Source organism: Dendrobates tinctorius, unplaced genomic scaffold, assembly GCF_039654945.1.
Source record: "Dendrobates tinctorius isolate UK_male_01 unplaced genomic scaffold, ASM3965494v1 ptg000133l, whole genome shotgun sequence".
NCBI classification, from domain to species: domain Eukaryota; kingdom Metazoa; phylum Chordata; class Amphibia; order Anura; family Dendrobatidae; genus Dendrobates; species Dendrobates tinctorius.
This window is the reverse complement of record NW_027361801.1, coordinates 14,433,106-14,451,963: the sequence shown is the minus strand read 5'-3', so window position 1 is coordinate 14,451,963 and position 18,858 is coordinate 14,433,106. Positions and strand designations below refer to the sequence as shown.

Here is an 18,858-nt window from a genome sequence, read left to right as displayed (position 1 = left end):
CATCCCAGACAGATGTCTTTCCAGCCTCTGTTTGAAGATTGCCATTGAAGAAGAAATCGCCACCTCTCGTGGCAGCATGTTCCATGAAATAGGGAAACCTGGTGTCTGAATGCTTCTCTTAGAGTTCTTGAATGCATTCTTGAATGCTTCTCTTAGAGTTAGGTCCCTATATTAAGCTGACCCCAAATTTTCTCTGGTCACGCCTATCTCAGGAATGTTGGCTTTGGGTGATACTACCTCCTCAGCTCCCACTAGTACACAGAAGGGAAAGCTGACAGTTTCTGGGGTTGGTGAGACTTCTTTAGGGCCAACCCATCTCTTACCCGAGCAATTGAGGTCTCCACCACTCCCACGCAAGCCTCAAAACAACACAATGTCCCGGCCTATGATAATCAGGTGCAATACATCGTGGACGATGCCGACCTCATGGGACTCAGTACCTCGAGCAGTCTCAATGGCCACTCTGGCCACCAGATTGTCTTAAGCATCCCTGTGAATGGAATCCCTTCTTTCAAGGGATCAATTGAAGAGGGATTGTGGCCCTCATGAGGGTCACCAAACTCCCTAAGTCTAGTAGTCCAGACATTTGCAGACGATTCACTTTTACGGACAAGCTTAGGGCCACTTGCACATTGCAAGCCGGATATGCGAAGATTGAGCACCGGTGTTTCATGCTACAGTCCATTTGCTCTGTGGTCAGGGGACAATGGGCAGCTACATTACTTGTGCCATGACATCTCCAGCAAGTTACATTCTCCGATGAGACATTCGGCATGATCTCCGCCCCCTCTTTGGACTTTGGACACCCCACACCTTTTTAGCCCTCGCCCCCTGATGGGACTCCCAGTATGGAGTAGGTTGCCTCCCCAAGGAACCGTAGACCTCCTGATACCTTTAGACAATTTCGACCAAGTTGTCGGCGTTCGGGGATCACCCTGGGTCAGCCAAATCTGCATTGGGCTTGGAAGGGAGTGCATGATCTGGTCCATTACATCTTGTTCTGCACGGAGGTAGAGGACTCTGGCTGCAACCACTTTTGGCTGAGCTGCAGCAGATCAAAAATTTGGGAGCGAGGGGGTTTGTCACGGTGATATGTCCAGGATTGGACCCATTGTGCCCTAACTGACATTGTCACCCCCCCCAAGCTCTCCAAAATTTCCATTTTCAATTTTGCATATTCTTTGGCATCCCGTAAGGCTAAATCATAGTAGGCCTTTTGTGGGACCCCTGTGAAATATGGGGCTAGGACTTCCGCCCATTGCTCTGGCGGGAGTTTCCCCCTTTTGGCAACCTTTTCAAAAATGGTTAAAAAGGCCTCTACGTCATCACCAGGGATCATTTTCTGCAAGGCTTTCCTCACCACCTTCCGGATAGAAAAATAATCAGCTGACTCTGGAGTCAGAGCTACCGCTATGCCACAAACCGCCTCTTCTGCTGCTATTTTCAATGCTGATTTTGTTGTTGTTGCTGCTGTTGCTGGATCAGTTGGTGGCGCTGCTGCTGTTGGAGCTGTTGTATAAGCAGCTTACTAGTCTCCTGTTGAGTTTGCACCAGGTGTTTGATCAGAACTTCCATGCTGTCTGACGTAGCTCCCTGGCATATACCTGCCTTCACCCACGACATGCAGTACTTCTGTTGCAGTCACACGTGTTCCCTTGGAATGCTGCCAGGCGCAACAATGCTTTTCACTTGGGAGCAACATGAGGTATCAAAAGAACCGTTTCTTTTTAAAGTCCGGCAGTTTTATTTCAACTTTCATAAACCAAATCACAGGAAATGCAAGTACAGCCCTTGTTCAGCATGATCTAAAATTTGAAGCAACAAGTGGTTAGCCCGCCTGGCTTAGAATCCAGCTTCTTAGTCCTTTACCAAAGGCACTCAATCCAGGAGATCTGCGCACCTGCATACACACTAACATGTATGAGACAAACAGGGCTCATTTTACAAAGTGAATGACACCCAGGGATGGAGATTTTATGAGCAGCCGTTCAGCGGTTCATAATCAACCTGTTGTAGCTGATTAACCTCTTTTTGTCCTATATGTACTAAAGATTTATCTCCCATCCATTATGTGTCTAACAGCCACCTTACACCCCCATCATCATCAGTGGTACTCAACGAGCGCTAATATAGAAAAATAAATGTATAACCTACAAAACAGCATATATATTACTTGTGGAAGCACTGTAACTTTTACTGTTATTGGTACTAATGTTGGCAATTATGTTGGAATTAATGGGAAGACCTGGGACAAATATTAACTGGGGTATTTTGATATTTGGAGGGCACTGTAACTTATCATCTTACGGGAGCACTGGGACAGTTTCTGTTATGGCAGGGCTCTCCGGCTGCCCTCTGATTGAGGGGCTCCATGGCTGCCCTCTGATGGCGGGGCTCTGCATCTGGCCTTCTTATGGCAAGGCTCTGTGGCTGGCCCTCTTATGGTGGGGCTCTGCAGCTGCCCTCTCATGGCGGGGCTCTGCGGCTGCCCTCTCATGGCGGGGCTCTGCTGCCCTCTGATGGCGGAGCTCTGCGGCTGCCCTCTTATGGCAAGGCTCTGTGGCTGGCCCTCTTATGGTGGGGCTCTGCAGCTGCCCTCTCATGGCGGGGCTCTGCGGCTGCCCTCTGATGGCGGGGCTCTGCTGCCCTCTGATGGCGGAGCTCTGCGGCTGCCCTCTTATGGCAAGGCTCTGTGGCTGGCCCTCTTATGGTGGGGCTCTGCAGCTGCCCTCTCATGGCGGGGCTCTGCGGCTGCTTTCTGATGGCGGGGCTCTGCTGCCCTCTGATGGCGGAGCTCTGCGGCTGCCCTCTTATGGCAGGGCTCTGCATCTGGCCTACTTATGGCAAGGCTCTGTGGCTGGCCCTCTTATGGTGGGGCTCTGCAGCTGCCCTCTCATGGCGGGGCTCTGCGGCTGCTTTCTGATGGCGGGGCTCTGCTGCCCTCTGATGGCGGAGCTCTGCGGCTGCCCTCTTATGGCAGGGCTCTGCATCTGGCCTACTTATGGCAAGGCTCTGTGGCTGGCCCTCTTATGGTGGGGCTCTGCAGCTGCCCTCTCATGGTGGGGCTCTGCGGCTGCCCTCTGATGGCGGGGCTCTGCTGCCCTCTGATGGCGGAGCTCTGCGGCTGCCCTCTTATGGCAAGGCTCTGTGGCTGGCCCTCTTATGGTGGAGCTCTGCAGCTGCCCTCTCATGGCGGGGCTCTGCGGCTGCCCTCTCATGGCGGGGCTCTGCTGCCCTCTGATGGCGGGGCTCTGCGGCTGCCCTCTTATGGCAAGGCTCTGTGGCTGGCCCTCTTATGGTGGGGCTCTGCAGCTGCCCTCTCATGGCGGGGCTCTGCGGCTGCCCTCTGATGGCGGGGCTCTGCTGCCCTCTGATGGCAGAGCTCTGCAGCTGCCCTCTCATGGCGGGGCTCTGCGGCTGCTTTCTGATGGCGGGGCTCTGCTGCCCTCTGATGGCGGAGCTCTGCGGCTGCCCTCTTATGGCAGGGCTCTGCATCTGGCCTACTTATGGCAAGGCTCTGTGGCTGGCCCTCTTATGGTGGGGCTCTGCAGCTGCCCTCTCATGGCGGTGCTCTGCGGCTGCTTTCTGATGGCGGGGCTCTGCTGCCCTCTGATGGCGGAGCTCTGCGGCTGCCCTCTTATGGCAGGGCTCTGCATCTGGCCTACTTATGGCAAGGCTCTGTGGCTGGCCCTCTTATGGCAAGGCTCTGTGGCTGGCCCTCTTATGGTGGGGCTCTGCAGCTGCCCTCTCATGGCGGGGCTCTGCGGCTGCCCTCTGATGGCGGGGCTCTGCTGCCCTCTGATGGCGGAGCTCTGCGGCTGCCCTCTTATGGCAAGGCTCTGTGGCTGGCCCTCTTATGGTGGAGCTCTGCAGCTGCCCTCTCATGGCGGGGCTCTGTGGCTGCCCTCTGATGGCGGGGCTCTGCTGCCCTCTGATGGCGGGGCTCTGCGGCTGCCCTCTTATGGCAAGGCTCTGTGGCTGGCCCTCTTATGGTGGGGCTCTGCAGCTGCCCTCTCATGGCGGGGCTCTGCGGCTGCCCTCTCATGGCGGGGCTCTGCTGCCCTCTGATGGCAGAGCTCTGCGGCTGCCCTCTTATGGCAAGGCTCTGTGGCTGGCCCTCTTATGGTGGGGCTCTGCAGCTGCCCTCTCATGGCGGGGCTCTGCAGCTGCCCTCTCATGGCGGGGCTCTGCTGCCCTCTGATGGCAGAGCTCTGCGGCTGCCCTCTTATGGCAAGGCTCTGTGGCTGGCCCTCTTATGGTGGGGCTCTGCAGCTGCCCTCTCATGGCGGGGCTCTGCGGCTGCTTTCTGATGGCGGGGCTCTGCTGCCCTCTGATGGCGGAGCTCTGCGGCTGCCCTCTTATGGCAGGGCTCTGCATCTGGCCTACTTATGGCAAGGCTCTGTGGCTGGCCCTCTTATGGTGGGGCTCTGCAGCTGCCCTCTCATGGCGGGGCTCTGCAGCTGCCCTCTCATGGCGGGGCTCTGCTGCCCTCTGATGGCAGAGCTCTGCGGCTGCCCTCTTATGGCAAGGCTCTGTGGCTGGCCCTCTTATGGTGGGGCTCTGCAGCTGCCCTCTCATGGCGGGGCTCTGCGGCTGCTTTCTGATGGCGGGGCTCTGCTGCCCTCTGATGGCGGAGCTCTGCGGCTGCCCTCTTATGGCAGGGCTCTGCATCTGGCCTACTTATGGCAAGGCTCTGTGGCTGGCCCTCTTACTGCAGGATTTTGCATCTGGCCCTGTTATGATGGGGCTCTGCAGCTCGCCCTCTTGTGACGGGGCTCTGAGTCTGGCCCTTTTACAAAAATCTGTAACACTTTGGAGGTATTTTAACAACTTGTCTTGGATGCCAAATATTTCCCTTGACTTACTACTGCAGAAAAAATATATCTCTATTCCGTGTTAGCCAGTAGTGCAAAAAAATAATAAAACCACCAAAGACCCTGTTCATAAAGGGAACCTGATAGCTCATACATGCTGCCTGATCTATGGGCAGCATGTACCAGATGCTGGCTGTATGATCTCAGCTAGGTATGTTCAAGAACATACTTTAAAAGAATGAGACGCGCTGGAGACTAGCCGGACAGGCGGTTCCCCAGCGGCTTCTCCCCATCTGCAGCTCTGGATTGACAGATCTCTCTCTGCCTGTGTGTATAGGGATGGACCTGCTTGTCCGTTTAGTCTTCAGAGCCGTTTTGTCCCTAGCAGCTTTTAAATTAAGGTTTTCAGAGTAACGGTATTTTAGAGTTAAATATACCTGCCGTAGTTCGGGCAGCATGTATGCGCTGTCAGGTTCCTTTTAATATTATTTTTTACTGTTTACGTTACACTGGGGCAAGATGATCCACAACATGTGATGAATGTGATACATCTTATTGACCTTTCTTATTTATATTTGCATTACTTGTGAGTGTTCACAATCATGATGCCAATTTCCAGGATCAGCTGATGCTCTGCTATGACTGTTTTTCTCATAGGCAGAGATGCCCCCAGGTTATTTAGACATACTCATGTGATCATCGTGTGATCTGGAAGGATTTCTCTGGGATTTTTCAGATTTAGTGTGTTCATTTATTATAGCAGTGCTGGATAATCGATCAATTTATAACATCGCAATGTTTGAAGGGTTATTATCCACAGAAGCTTTGAGATGGTGCAAAATGATTTGCAGGACCCGGTCCGGCCAACAGGTGCCTTGAGAACCACCTCCTTGGACCTCCTTGCACACTGCAAGCTTTCTTGCTACACAATATTATTATTATCTGTATAGAGCTCACCCAACCAATGGTGAAGGATGACACAGTCTCCTCAACCCCGACTCACCCCTCATCCCACACAAAAAAAGCATACTTGTGGACGTACTGTTGGGTCTTTACTAGGATAATGAACGGGCCCTAATCTCCTTTTGTTCCTTCTTTGCAGACCACATTCCCTGTGACTCCATCACTTGCAACAACCCCATCCATGGCTTTTAGTCCCTACTTGAGTCATGTCTCTCCAGGCATGGGCCTTGTTCCTGCAGAGCTTCTACCAAATACACCTGTTCTGGTTTCTGGAAATCCAGCAGTTACAGTACCTGGTGGCTCTGCTGGTCAGAAACTGGTGCGCACAGACAAACTGGAGGTAAGTTGCTGACTATGGCGAAGCAGCAGTCGTATGCATCAATGTTACGGAATTCTTTGCTATGGCTAAATAGATTAGTGGCTTAATGTAACAATTAGTCAACGGAAGCCATGAGCGTCCAATGTGCCGTGAGCACGTTCTATTATGACGGGTCCCACTCTCTATACTTAGCCTCTGAAAAAACTGCAGCACATAAGTTGTTTCATAATGAGTACGTAATATATAGAATTATTACTTGTACGATGCCATCAGATATTTATGTGAGAAGACAATCTGAGGGTCAAATTTCAGTAACTGAAAACACATTGCCTAATGGATGAGAGTCATGCAAATGCTTAAAGGGGTCGTCCGACCTTACAAACTTGTGAATCCTCATATTGCACGTACACTGCACACTATGAGAATTCTCATTCTCTGGGAGTGGCAGGCGCGTGACCGCAATGATGTGATTTGCATACATGTAGTCACATGCAGACTAGATGTGTCTGGCCTAGCTCAAAGCAAGTGTGTGTTGAACCAGTCTAGTTGGAATGTGGCCGGAAAGACCGTGCGCTCCTAGTGCCATAGAATTCTCACAGCGCACAGTCCACGTGATGTGAGGATTTTTCACATAGATAGATTGCAGGCTTATGGCGTTAGGCCGGACAGCCCTTTAAAGATGCGAATACACTTTAATGAGGACCTGTCACTGGCCATGAATGTGTGATTTTAGGCCTTGTGTAAATGTCGCTGTTCTCTCGAATTTGGCACTGTTTTTTCTTTTGTTCTTCCTGAAATATGGCCCCCTCTTCCCTGTGTATAAATCTAGTATGGTCAGCCAACTGGGCGTGGGCCTCAGAGAATAGGTGACCACACCCATTTGGTAAAAATAATAGATTTATATACAAGGAAGAGGGGGCCATATCACAAAAATTGAAAGGAGCAGGAACAAAAGAAAAACAATGTCAGATTCTGGGCAATGGCGGCATTTACACCAGGTAGAAAAAAAGCAGAGGACTTGTTACATGCTGTGAATATGTAAAGTGTCTAAATATTACTACTACATAGTGCATGAATATTTGTTCAGGCCAAGCCAAAATATGGCCATACGGTGAATTATACTACTATGCAATTCTGATGCATACTGACATTCAGGAGTGTTCCCATCAGAGGTATTTAAGCCATACACATTTTTGCAATTTGCAAAAAAACACCACAAATTGGATGCATGAAACAGTGGCGTGTAAAAGTTTGGGCACCCCTGTTCAAAATTACTGTTATTGTGAACAGCTAAGTAAGTTGAAGATTAAATGATCTCTAAGGCTAGTTTCACACTAGCATTTATTTCCTGCAGCGCACGGCGCCGCTAAGCCCCGCCCCCTCCCGGCTCCCTGCCCGCCCCATCCGGTCATCGCCGCCTACTAGCGCACATGGGCGCTTGCGATCTGCGCACCCTATCTTTTGCATAGGATGCGCAGATCGTGCGCTGGCCGTGCGCTAGCAGGATTTTGCCGTGCGCTGCGCACTTTTGAAGGTGCGCCAGTGTGCGCCGAACGCAGCATGTTGCATTTCGGCAAGCACGGCGCACCTTCAAAAGTGCGCAGCGCACGGCAAAATTCTGCTAGTGCACGGCCAGCGCACGATCTGCGCACCCTATGCTAAAGATAGGGCGCGCAGATCGCAAGCGCCCATGTGCGCTAGTAGGCGGCGATGACCGGATGGGGCGGGCAGGGAGCCGGGAGGGGGTGGGGCTTAGCGGTGCCGTGCGCTGCAGGAAATAAACACTAGTGTGAAACTAGCCTAAGAGGCCTAAAGTTAAGGATGACACATTTCCTTTGTATTTTAGGCCAAAAAAAATATTAAAAAAATATATATCCCCCACATAGCCTCTTATATACAGCATTATCCCCCCACATAGCATCTTATATATAGTATGAGCCTCTCTATATGCAATATGAGCCCTCACATAGCCCCTTACGTACAGTATGAGCCCGCATAGCACCCTATATGACAGTACGAGCACTCACATAGCCTCCTATACACAAGGAGTTCCCAAATATTCTCCTGTATACAGTATGAACCCCCACATAGACTCCTATATACAGTATTAGCTCTCATATAGCCCCTATATATAGTATGAGCCCCCACATAGACTCTTTATATGTATGAATCCCTGAATCCCTGCTATATACAGTATGAGCCCTCACATAGCCCCCTATATACAGTATGAACCACCACAGCCCCCTATATACAGTGTGAGCTACCACAGAGCCCCATATACATTATGAGCCCTAATATAGCCTCCTATATATAGTATGAGCCCCCACGCAGCCCCTATATACTAAATGTGACCTCACATAGCCCCCTATATACAGTATGAGCCCCCACATAGCCTCCAATATACAGTATGAGCACTCACATAGCCCCCTATATACAGTATGAGCCCTATAGCAGATTCCGTCTTCCACCGCTGTCTGCATCCTGAGGATGTGGATGGTGATGATATGGGAAACTGGGCGACGGCAGCAGATAGGCAGCAGACGAGGGCATGGTGTAGCCTGTGGGCGATTGTTTTTATCCCTTTGGCCACACTTTGCCCTGCTCCAAGCTAAGAAAATCTCAGAAAAATATGAATAAGAGTTACAAACTCTCCCATTGGTTCATCAGACTGAACTAACTGATGGATTCTCAGTTAACTCGTTCTGCAGCCAGCAGTAGACTCTACAACACTATGCAGAGTCTACGGAAGGCAACCTGTAAAAATTTTTAAACAGTTTCCGTGCAGGCACTTCATTGAAAAAAATTATCCCCAAAGGTGAACAAATCATTTTTTTCTGCACATAAAGCAGGGAAAAACACACTAATCCTTTTTTTATTATTATTCATAAAGAACCATGACTAGTACTGTTAATATTTACTGTAAATCTGTTATTTTCCAGGAATCACAGCATTAATGGCAGGCAGTGGGCACACATTGTTAGCAGAGGCTTAATGTAATAATAATAGATAATGGCAGGCAGGAGGAAATGATGGGGAATAAAGACAGAGAATATAGTTATGGACATAAGTGTACAGTGTGTGTCCTGTCTGTCACAGCCTCTATGCTCTGCACCAGAGGTCATTCAGACATGTGAACTTCGCTTCACAATACAAAAACATATGAATCATCTTGCTTTATTAACTTTTCGGGTATATATGTAAGTATAGGAAACAAAGAGGAAGTGGCCGCTGTCAGCTTACCAGATATTCTAGTTGTAACTACGTATATGAAAACATCTGTATAGAGGCAGTTACCAGATAGTCCAAAGAAACAAGAATCTCCAGCACAACATCCTGAAAAAAACATGACCTTTTCTGTATTTCAGCAGCTTAAAATCCACTTAGTCAGGGTGGAGGGAAATAGGAAATATATAACCCTGATTATAACTATGTTGGCGCATCCTAATAATGGATGTAGGAGAACCTCAGCATATGACTGCGCTGTTAGTGAAAATGACACCAATATTACTCTACACTGTACAAAGACCCCACATTATCTCCCACACTATATGATGGCCCCATAAATAGCGTTCATATGTAATGCACCAGTTAGTCCTCATTATATAATGCACTCCCCATAAGCTGACTCTATATAGTACAATGCACTCCCCATAGGCACACTCTATATAATATACTGCACTCCCCATAGGTCTCCCTGTAGTATAATGCAGTCCCCATAGTTAGACTCTATGTAGTATAATGCACCCCCATATGCAGACTCTATATAGTATAATGCACTCACCATAGGCAGACTCTATATAGTATAATGCACTCACCATAGGCAGACTCTATATAGTATAATGCAGTCCCCATAGGCAGACTCTATATAGTATAATGCACTCACCATAGGCAGACTCTATATAGTATAATGCACTCACAATAGGCAGACTCTATATAGTATAATGCACTCCCCATAGGCAGACTATATAGTAAAATACACTTCCAATATGCACACTTTATGTAATATACTGCACTCCCCATAGGCCTCCATGTATTATAATGCAGTCCCCATAGTCAGACTCTATGTAGTATAATGCACCCCGATAGGCAGACTCTATATAGTATAATGCAGTCCCCATAGGTAGACTCTATATAGTATAATGCACTCCCCATAGGCAGACTCTATATAATATAATGCACCCCCATAGGCCTCTATAGTATAATGCACTCCCCATAAAAAATACAATACTCCCCTCTCTTCCTTTTTCCCTTGCTGCTCTGAGCCCCTGCACATCTCAGGACAGCGGGCGCTAAGTAAACACATCATTGTGCCCACTGTCATGCCTTTGTCAGTGATGTCAGACACAGAGGGGGATTGTCAACTTTATCCGCATCTAGTCAATACAGTTGAACTTGCAATGGCGGGCAGGTCCCCATAGCCCCCAGCTCATGGTCCCCATTGCGGCCACATGGTTGTACAGGGAGGTTGTCTCCCTGCTCTGCAGAAGAGTTTAGCTTATGGGCATGCCTTCGCATTACCATACAGTTAACAGTAGCGTAGCTCCGGGTGGGCCTCTGCCCCCCCTGTAGTTACTATACTACTGATATCCATATGTTCAGATTGTCTGATTTTTGTCTTTATAGGTATATTTTTGAGTAAAATGTAAATTTTTCTTTTAGTCTACAAACTACTGACAACATAAGAGCAAAAGACAGCAAAATGTGCTGGAGTGATTTATCAAAATCATGATAATCTATATGTGCTGGTGATCACAACCAAGATTCCAGCACACGTATGGACAGTGCAGAACACACTGCATATAAGGTACAACAACTAAACGAAAAAAGCAGTGAAAAAGTTCAAATGTCGCATGATAAAGTGCAAAGTAAATTTTATTAAAGGATGAAAACAGCAGAACATGACTAAAAAGTGACATTGGCATGGAAAAGACTGACCGGGTGACAATAATTGCTCCGAAAAACATTATATTCATAAAAGTACATAATCATCTTAGGGTACCTCATATATCTAAACATAGACAATGCTCTCTCAAGGACATAGCCATAAAGTGAAGGAAAAAATTCCTGGCAGAGTAAAAATAGAGTAGAGCAATGATGTGGAGGAACACTTACACAGTACAGGAGCAACAAGAGGGACCACGGTCGTACCCCAACGCGCGTTTCGGCAATTGTGCCTTCCTCGGGGGGGTTCCTCCACATCATTGCTCTACTCTATTTTTACTCTGCCAGGAATTTTTTCCTTCACTTTATGGCTATGTCCTTGAGAGAGCATTGTCTATGTTTAGATATATGAGGTACCCTAAGATGATTATGTACTTTTATGAATATAATGTTTTTCGGAGCAATTCTTGTCACCCGGTCAGTCTTTTCCATGCCAATGTCACTTTTTAGTCATGTTCTGCTGTTTTCATCCTTTAATAAAATTTACTTTGCACTTTATCATGCGACATTTGAACTTTTTCACTGCTTTTTTCGTTTAGTTGTTTTAAACTACTGACAACATGTCTCTGAATTTCCAAGCACTAAATTTTGTTGTTTTTTTTCTGAAAAGGATAAATGGTCAAAATTAAAAAAAACAGTGCCTTCAGACCTCAAATATGTGTGTGTGTGTATATACGGTATATATATATATATATATATATATATATATATATATATTTTATTATTACTATTATTACTACTATATTATTACTATTATTATTATCCATTTAAAGATCCACATAAAAAAAACTGTTCTGCAGTTTGATAAATGAGATTAAATTGCCCGCTCTTCATGCTGTGATCTGTCCGGCAACCTAAGAGTGAGTGGTTCTCTAATTACAAATCATGTGTCCTCCAGGTTTGTAGAGAATTCCAGCGTGGGAACTGCACCCGTGGTGAGAATGACTGCCGCTATGCGCATCCCATAGATATTGCCATGATTGACACCAATGAGAACACTGTAACTGTTTGCATGGATTACATCAAAGGCCGATGCTCTAGGGAAAAATGCAAGTACTTTCACCCCCCTGCACACCTGCAAGCCAAAATAAAGGCAGCTCAGCACCAGGTGAACCAAACAGCCGCAGCTGCGATGGTAAGGGCTTACCCCGTCTCCCTGTCTCTCCGGAGTCTTGGTGCCATGGGGCTGATTAAAACAAACGTAACTCTTGCAGTGTGTTCATGTATGTATTTGTCTTCCTAAAACATGTCTGACTTATATATCCATCATGTCATTACTAATACAGAGCATTTTAAGATGTCCCTTATTTTTTTAATAGCGGCAGCCCATAAGGCTTGGGTTGGGGTACTCGCCCGGCTGTCTGAGGACCAAGTGTGCCTGGTTACGTAGTGATGCCTCACCTGCCTGTATATCGCTGATAACTAGGCAGACTTGCCCTTCTTGGATCTAGAGAAGTTGCAGATGTTGTCCTTCCCTCCTAATTCCACATGTGTTCTGATGACCCGACAAAATAATGTTTTTTCCATCCTGAAAAAAACATAGATCTACCTGAATATCTTTATGCAAATGTTTCAATTTTTTTGGTTACCTATACAGTAGATCAACTCTACAGGCCATAGATAGTCCAAGCACAAATATTGAGGAGGACCACTGAACCAATTCATATACAGGAGAAATGATAGCAATCAAATTTATCAATGGAGCTTTGGTCTCCTTACTAAATGACCGTACAGTTAAGATTAAAATCTCATAGGAGTGAATGTGAATTTTTAAACCTTAATTTAATTAAAAAAAAAAGTTGTGACCACTCTAATTTTGGAGGAATTTTAGCTTTCTCATATGCTAAAGGGTGTGCTGTCTCCATTATGGTGCCTCCTTATCCGGTAATTATGACTTTATTTTATCTCCCAGAGTACTTAATTTCTGGGGGGAAATTGTCTTAGGCTTTATGTATTTACTAGAAATTTTTGGAAAATCCTTAATAAGGTTTTATATTATTTCTCCATACATCGCTTGGGTTTATAAAATGTAGAGATTATGTAAAGTGACATGTATTTTGTGTTCTCCATCATTCACATGGAATGTCGTCTGCACTTTTTTGTAGCTGTTTATCGACAGAAATTGCTTTTCATGCAACATAAAGCAGCAGCCCCTAATGTTACCCGTAGCTGGAGTTATACATTCTGTTAATATTCAGTCCACAATCACGGAGTTTGAAGAGCAGTAATAAGGAGCTGCTTTATGAAGATAAGACAACCAATGAAGGTGGCCATCCCGGTGATGAGACGATTGCCGCGGGTACTAATAATGTTAGATTTCTCTTGTTAGGCGCGGCTTCATTTTCCTTGGAGACCTGAATTATTACTATGCCATGCATTAGACATGTCTGTCACAGCAGAAGATACTCTGACATATCAGTCCCCTGCAGCACTTCTTCCCCGGTGCCGATGAGTGTCACACGGATGACATCAAAGTGTGTTCTCCGTGTGCAGGACGTTTTGCCGCCCGTGCTGATGATAAGAAACGGACATGTCTGCGTATTCTGCACACGGACACACGGTCCATGGAAGCACACTGACATGTGCACAGACCCATTCATGTGAATGGGTCTACTTGTGTCAGTGTCTCCGGTACATGTGAAAACTGTCACCCCCACTTACCGGGGACACAGATGTGTGAAAGAGGCCTAATACTGTGCTGGGTAAATCGCTGATCTTTGTGCGCCTCATCCTCATCGTAAGCATGGCCAGTGCCAGTGCTTGATATGCTGGCTATTGGAGTTGACATCTTCCTTCCTTGCTGTGCTCTTCAAGATCAGTAATTGGGGACTGAATTTACAGACAGTTACAATATTGTGCATTGGGAATTCACCACTAAAGGGTATGTCCATATGTTCAACATCAATTTTTTTTTCAGTTGATTTATAGAACTGATCTACATAAAAATTTGAGTACGGTAACTTTGTTTAAATAAAAAAATACAAACTATGATAATAAAAAAAAAATGTATTCTAGTAAAGAGCTGCCTGTCCACTACTAGGACGACCCCTTCTTGAAGTAAATGTTTGGCCCCGATAAAAATAAAAAATCTATACTCACCTACCGTGCCGGCGCCATTCCAGCTCTCATGCGGTGTTGTGACATGTTATCACGGCGCCCAATCAGTGTTGGCTTCACTGTCACCCCGTTCTTACGGATTAAACACAATGATGAAGTCAGAGATCAGGCATAGGCCGGACTTACTCTTCATGTTCAATCGGTATGAAGGCGGAGGCAGTGATACCAGCGCTGATTGGGCGCCGTGATAACGTGTCACAACACCGCACGAGAGCTGCAGGACCGTGAGTGCTGACACCGCTGGAACGGCGCCGGCACAGGAGATGAGTATAGGCTTTTTATTTTATCAGGGCCGAAAATTTAGTTCAAGAAGGGGTCGTCCATGTATTGAACAACTCCTTTAACAATTCTACAGGCTTCAGGGCTGAACTCTCCAAAAACCACACGGCTTCCTGGAATGTAGAGATTTTACACTCTTGGCACAGTATTTAATGTAAAAAAAAAAATACTACTGCATTATAAAGCCATATTCACACAGCAGAGAATGTTGCATATTTTTTCTGTGCTGAAAACGCACTGCATTTAATATTTCAACCAAAATGGTTTCCTGAAAACTCATGTATTTGATTTGTTTTTTTGATTTTGAGTGTGCATTTTTCCATAGAATTCTATGTGGAGCTTGGAAAAAAATGTATATAAAATCACAATTGTGTTTTACATGCAGAATCACAACATTTCTGCAACATTACTAAATAAAGCAAATGTTTTTAATGCATTTAAGGTTCACTCGCATTAGTGCATACATCAGACGAGTGCTAGTCCATGTTTTATTGAATAGTACAAGGAAGGACCAATGTTATTCAATGGGGAAGTGCTGACGCATAATTTTTTTTCACTAACAGAATCTCAATTTGAAATCAGAAGACACTCACCCATTCAAGTCTATGGGTCCGTGGAAAATATCGGACTGCACTCAGATGATATCTAAGTGCAGTAGGATTTCTGTGGACTCACAGAATGGAGAAAACAGAGAAATTATGTTTTCCATTTTCTCCTTGGCAAGCTCTGATTTTCTCGTCCAAGAGAATCACATCACACAAAGCTAACACTCCGGAGTTTGATCGATGTCATTTGTATAATCGGCCCCAGAGAGAATCTATGGCCGTCTGACCGTAGCCTTTACACCATGCCTTAAAAAAAAGAAAACTCGATGAGAAAGTAACAACAATTCAATAATTGTTACCGATTGGCGGCGATTGCTATTGTGTATTTAGGTGTGGATGACTGCAGGAATAAAAAAAGCAGCATTCTCACAAGTGGGAACATGGTCTAAGAGCTAAACTAAGGGATGTATCTGATAGCAATCTTGTTCAGCAGAACTATGAATGCAGCTCTGAACTATAATAATAGAAGCTGTAGCTCTAAATCAGAGGAAAATACATTCACGGTGTAATTACAAAGCTGCTCAAATTTTTTTTTGTAGATAATATTCATCGAAAAACTGTAAAGGTTTTTTATATTTTTTCTTAAACTGGACATACCCTTCAGTGTAGTTTTGTCCTTTCTGAAATCTATACTGTGGCATACACTTTTTATCTTGGGTTGCTGCTTTTCATAAAGCTATAATAAAGCCTGTTGTATTTTATTCTAATGCATTAACAATAGTCATCACGTGCATGTGCAGTTATGATACAGTATATAATGCATTCTCTTTTTTTTTTCTTTTCACCTGTCCACCATGTCCCTCTTCTTATGACGCACCTCTGCTTGCTGTTTATGTTGTTGTGCTTGACCCCTTTTGGCCATTGCCATCATGTGCTCCCTGCCTGCTAATTAAGACTCAGCCAGCTGTTACATCACTGAAGCGACCCCTCAAGGCCACCCTTGACCTGGTACTTGGACCTATGACCTTCTTGCTTTGCATGTGACCATCTTTGAGTGCATGGATTTCCCTTAACATACATGTTTGCCTTAGCTACATGATTATATACATGTAATAATGTCTCCTGGTTTGCAGCTTGTTTGTTTTCATTTCACAATAGTCCATAATGGTATATATGATTGTAAAGTCTCATTAATATTTTATCTGCTCGCACACATCGGAGCAAAATATATATTTATATCTCTCTCTGACTTAACTTGTAATTTTCACATATTCATTAACTACCATATTTTTCGGACTATAAGACGCACCAGACCATAAGACGCACATCAAATTTTCAGAAGAAAAATAGGGAAAAAACATTGAGTCAAATGAGGGTCCATCTTACAGTCCGAATTCAGCTTACCCGAGGGGATCAGCAGCGCTGGTGGAGTGTGGTCACAGGGGGTGTTCGGGGGTCTGGCGATATGAATCCCATCCCAGGCTGGTGCGGCAGGTGTGGTTGCCTCCGGGAAGCCCCATCCCAGGTTGGTGCGGCAGCTTCGGAGGTGGTGTTCGCGGCTCCGCCGGCATCTGTGAAAGCCTGGAGGCCCGCATATCCATTGCTGCAATGCAGTGGCCTCTGAGAAATCCAATCACAAGCTGCAGGCATTTGCCAAGATCTCAATCTGAGCATGCGCCGCCCCGGCGGCCACTTTCCCGTAGGCCACCGCATCTCCGCAATGGCGGGGTCTCCGGGCTTTCACAAAATGCTGGCGGTGCCCCCCCTGCACCACAGAGCACCACCGCCAAACCTGCTGCACCATCTACACCAGCCTGGGAAGGGAGTGTGGTCATCACCCGGCAGCTACGGACCAGGACCACCGCAGAATCACCCGACTCCTGCTGCCACCACACTATTTGTAAGTATATTCCAACTACAAGATGCACCCCCATCTTCCCAAAAATATTTTTGGGAAAAAAGTGCATCTTATAATCCGAAAAATACAGTATTTATCTATTTACAGTGAATGTAAAAATTTTACACACCCTTATTTAAAAACCAAAAAGAAATCCAACCTTCCCACATGCTCTATAATCTGTACAATTCAATTGAAAAACAAACTGAAATTAATTTTTCCGTCTGAAAAAAGAAAAATAAAGAACATAAATAATGCTCTAGCATAAATATGTACACCCTTGCACAAATACTTTGTTGAAGTATCATTTGAATTTATGACTGCAATCAAGCCTTTTGGGTCTATCAGCATGGTGCATCTAGAATAGACAATTTTTGCCCACTCTTCCTTGCTTTAGTGAAGCCATCCTTTTGTTGACTTGGAGGCATGCTTAGGGTCAATGTCATGCTAAAGGGTAAAATTCCTCCTCATATTCAAATTTTTAGCAGAGGCCTGAAGGTTTTGATGTAGAATTGACTGATATTTGAAATTGTTCTTAATTCCCTCCACCTTGATCAAAGCTCCAGTTCCAGCTGGCAAAAAACAACCCCAAAGCATAATACTGCCTCAATCATGCTTCACTGTGGGTATGGTGTTGTTTTGGTGATGCGCAGTACTGGCTTTACACCAAACATACCTTTTAGAATTATGGCCAAAAATTTCAGCCTTGGTTTCATAAGACCGTGACGCGTTTTCCCACATGCTTATGTCAGACTTGATATAGGTTTTGGCAAAACATAACCTCAATTGGATGTTTTTCTTTGTAAGAAAAGGCTTCCGTCTTGCCACCCTAACCCACGGGTGCGGTATATGAAGAATATGATAAACTGTCGCATACAGTACACAAACAATACTTGCCAGGTATACTTACAGCTCATTTAATGTCACTGTAGGCCTCTTGGCAGCCTACCGGTACAATTTTGTTCTTCATTTTCCATCAATATTTGAGAGCCGTACAGATCTGAATATTTTCACTGTTGTGTCAAATTTAAGGCACTTCCTGATCACTGTCCTCACAGTTTCCAATTGTATATCTAATGCCTTGGAAAAAATGTTGTAGCTTTCTCCTGACTGATAACTTTCAAGAATGAGATCCTTTTGCTGTGTTGTAAGCTGTTTACAGGCCATGGCTTATGCTGTATATGGAGTAAATCAGAATCACTGTAATGATGGCAGCTGTGTACAGATTACTATGGAACAGAAGTATAAATGTGGCTAATTCTGAACTCCTGCACACCCCTAATTATAACAGGGTGTTAACATTTATACAACCACAATATTTTCATTTTGATATTTTTATTTTCCTCCTCAACATGACTTCAGTTTGTTTCGCAATGGATTTGTATAGATTATGGCTGACATTAAATGTAAAAAAAATGATTCTTTTTGGTCTGCTTTTCTTTTACATGAATATAAAACTGGAATTTTAGGGATGTGTAAACTTTTTATATTCACTGTAACTATGTACTTATCCATTTCTAGGATCTGAGAGATATTATTCATTGATGGATATCTCAGTCTAGCATAACTTATCTGATATCTATCGATATAGCTTAGTATCCGACATCTATCTACTGTATCTCCTATCTTTCTTTACATCTGGTTTTAAATAATTACCAAAGAATTAGAAATGCAATGTATCTGTTTCTCTTACATCTATCTGCTGTATCTCCTGTCCATCTACAGTGTCTTGTTTGTCACCCCTATCTCCATCTTCTGTAGCTAGTTCTGTATCTGCCATACATTTGACTGCAAACCAGGCGTTTCACCATCCACAAGCAGTGCCCAGAGGTTTACATTGCCCATTCCTTTCTTCATGTCATACTGTCTCTCTGTGTAGTAGACTCCATTGCTTTCTATCTATTGGTCTTGCACCAAGTGATCGGCTTCATTTGCTGCATGGTTGTGTCTCTTTTGCACCAATACGGCATAATCATTTTTTTT

The 18,858-nt window shown here is 45.2% G+C and overlaps 1 protein-coding gene across 6 annotated transcripts in view; it reads left to right on the top strand.

Moving 5' to 3' along the window:
• The window catches only part of MBNL3 (muscleblind like splicing regulator 3), a 210,834-nt gene that overhangs the window by 161,858 nt on the left and 30,118 nt on the right, over positions 1–18,858 (top strand). For 5 of the 6 annotated variants that reach the window (XM_073543498.1, XM_073543495.1, XM_073543497.1 and 2 more), the window contains exons 4-6: positions 5,917–6,117; positions 11,936–12,172; positions 15,933–15,986. In XM_073543498.1, coding sequence (XP_073399599.1) covers positions 5,917–6,117; positions 11,936–12,172; positions 15,933–15,986 — 492 coding nt within the window. The remainder of the gene's footprint in view (positions 1–5,916; positions 6,118–11,935; positions 12,173–15,932; positions 15,987–18,858) is intronic. The other variant, XM_073543499.1, reaches the window with a different exon arrangement.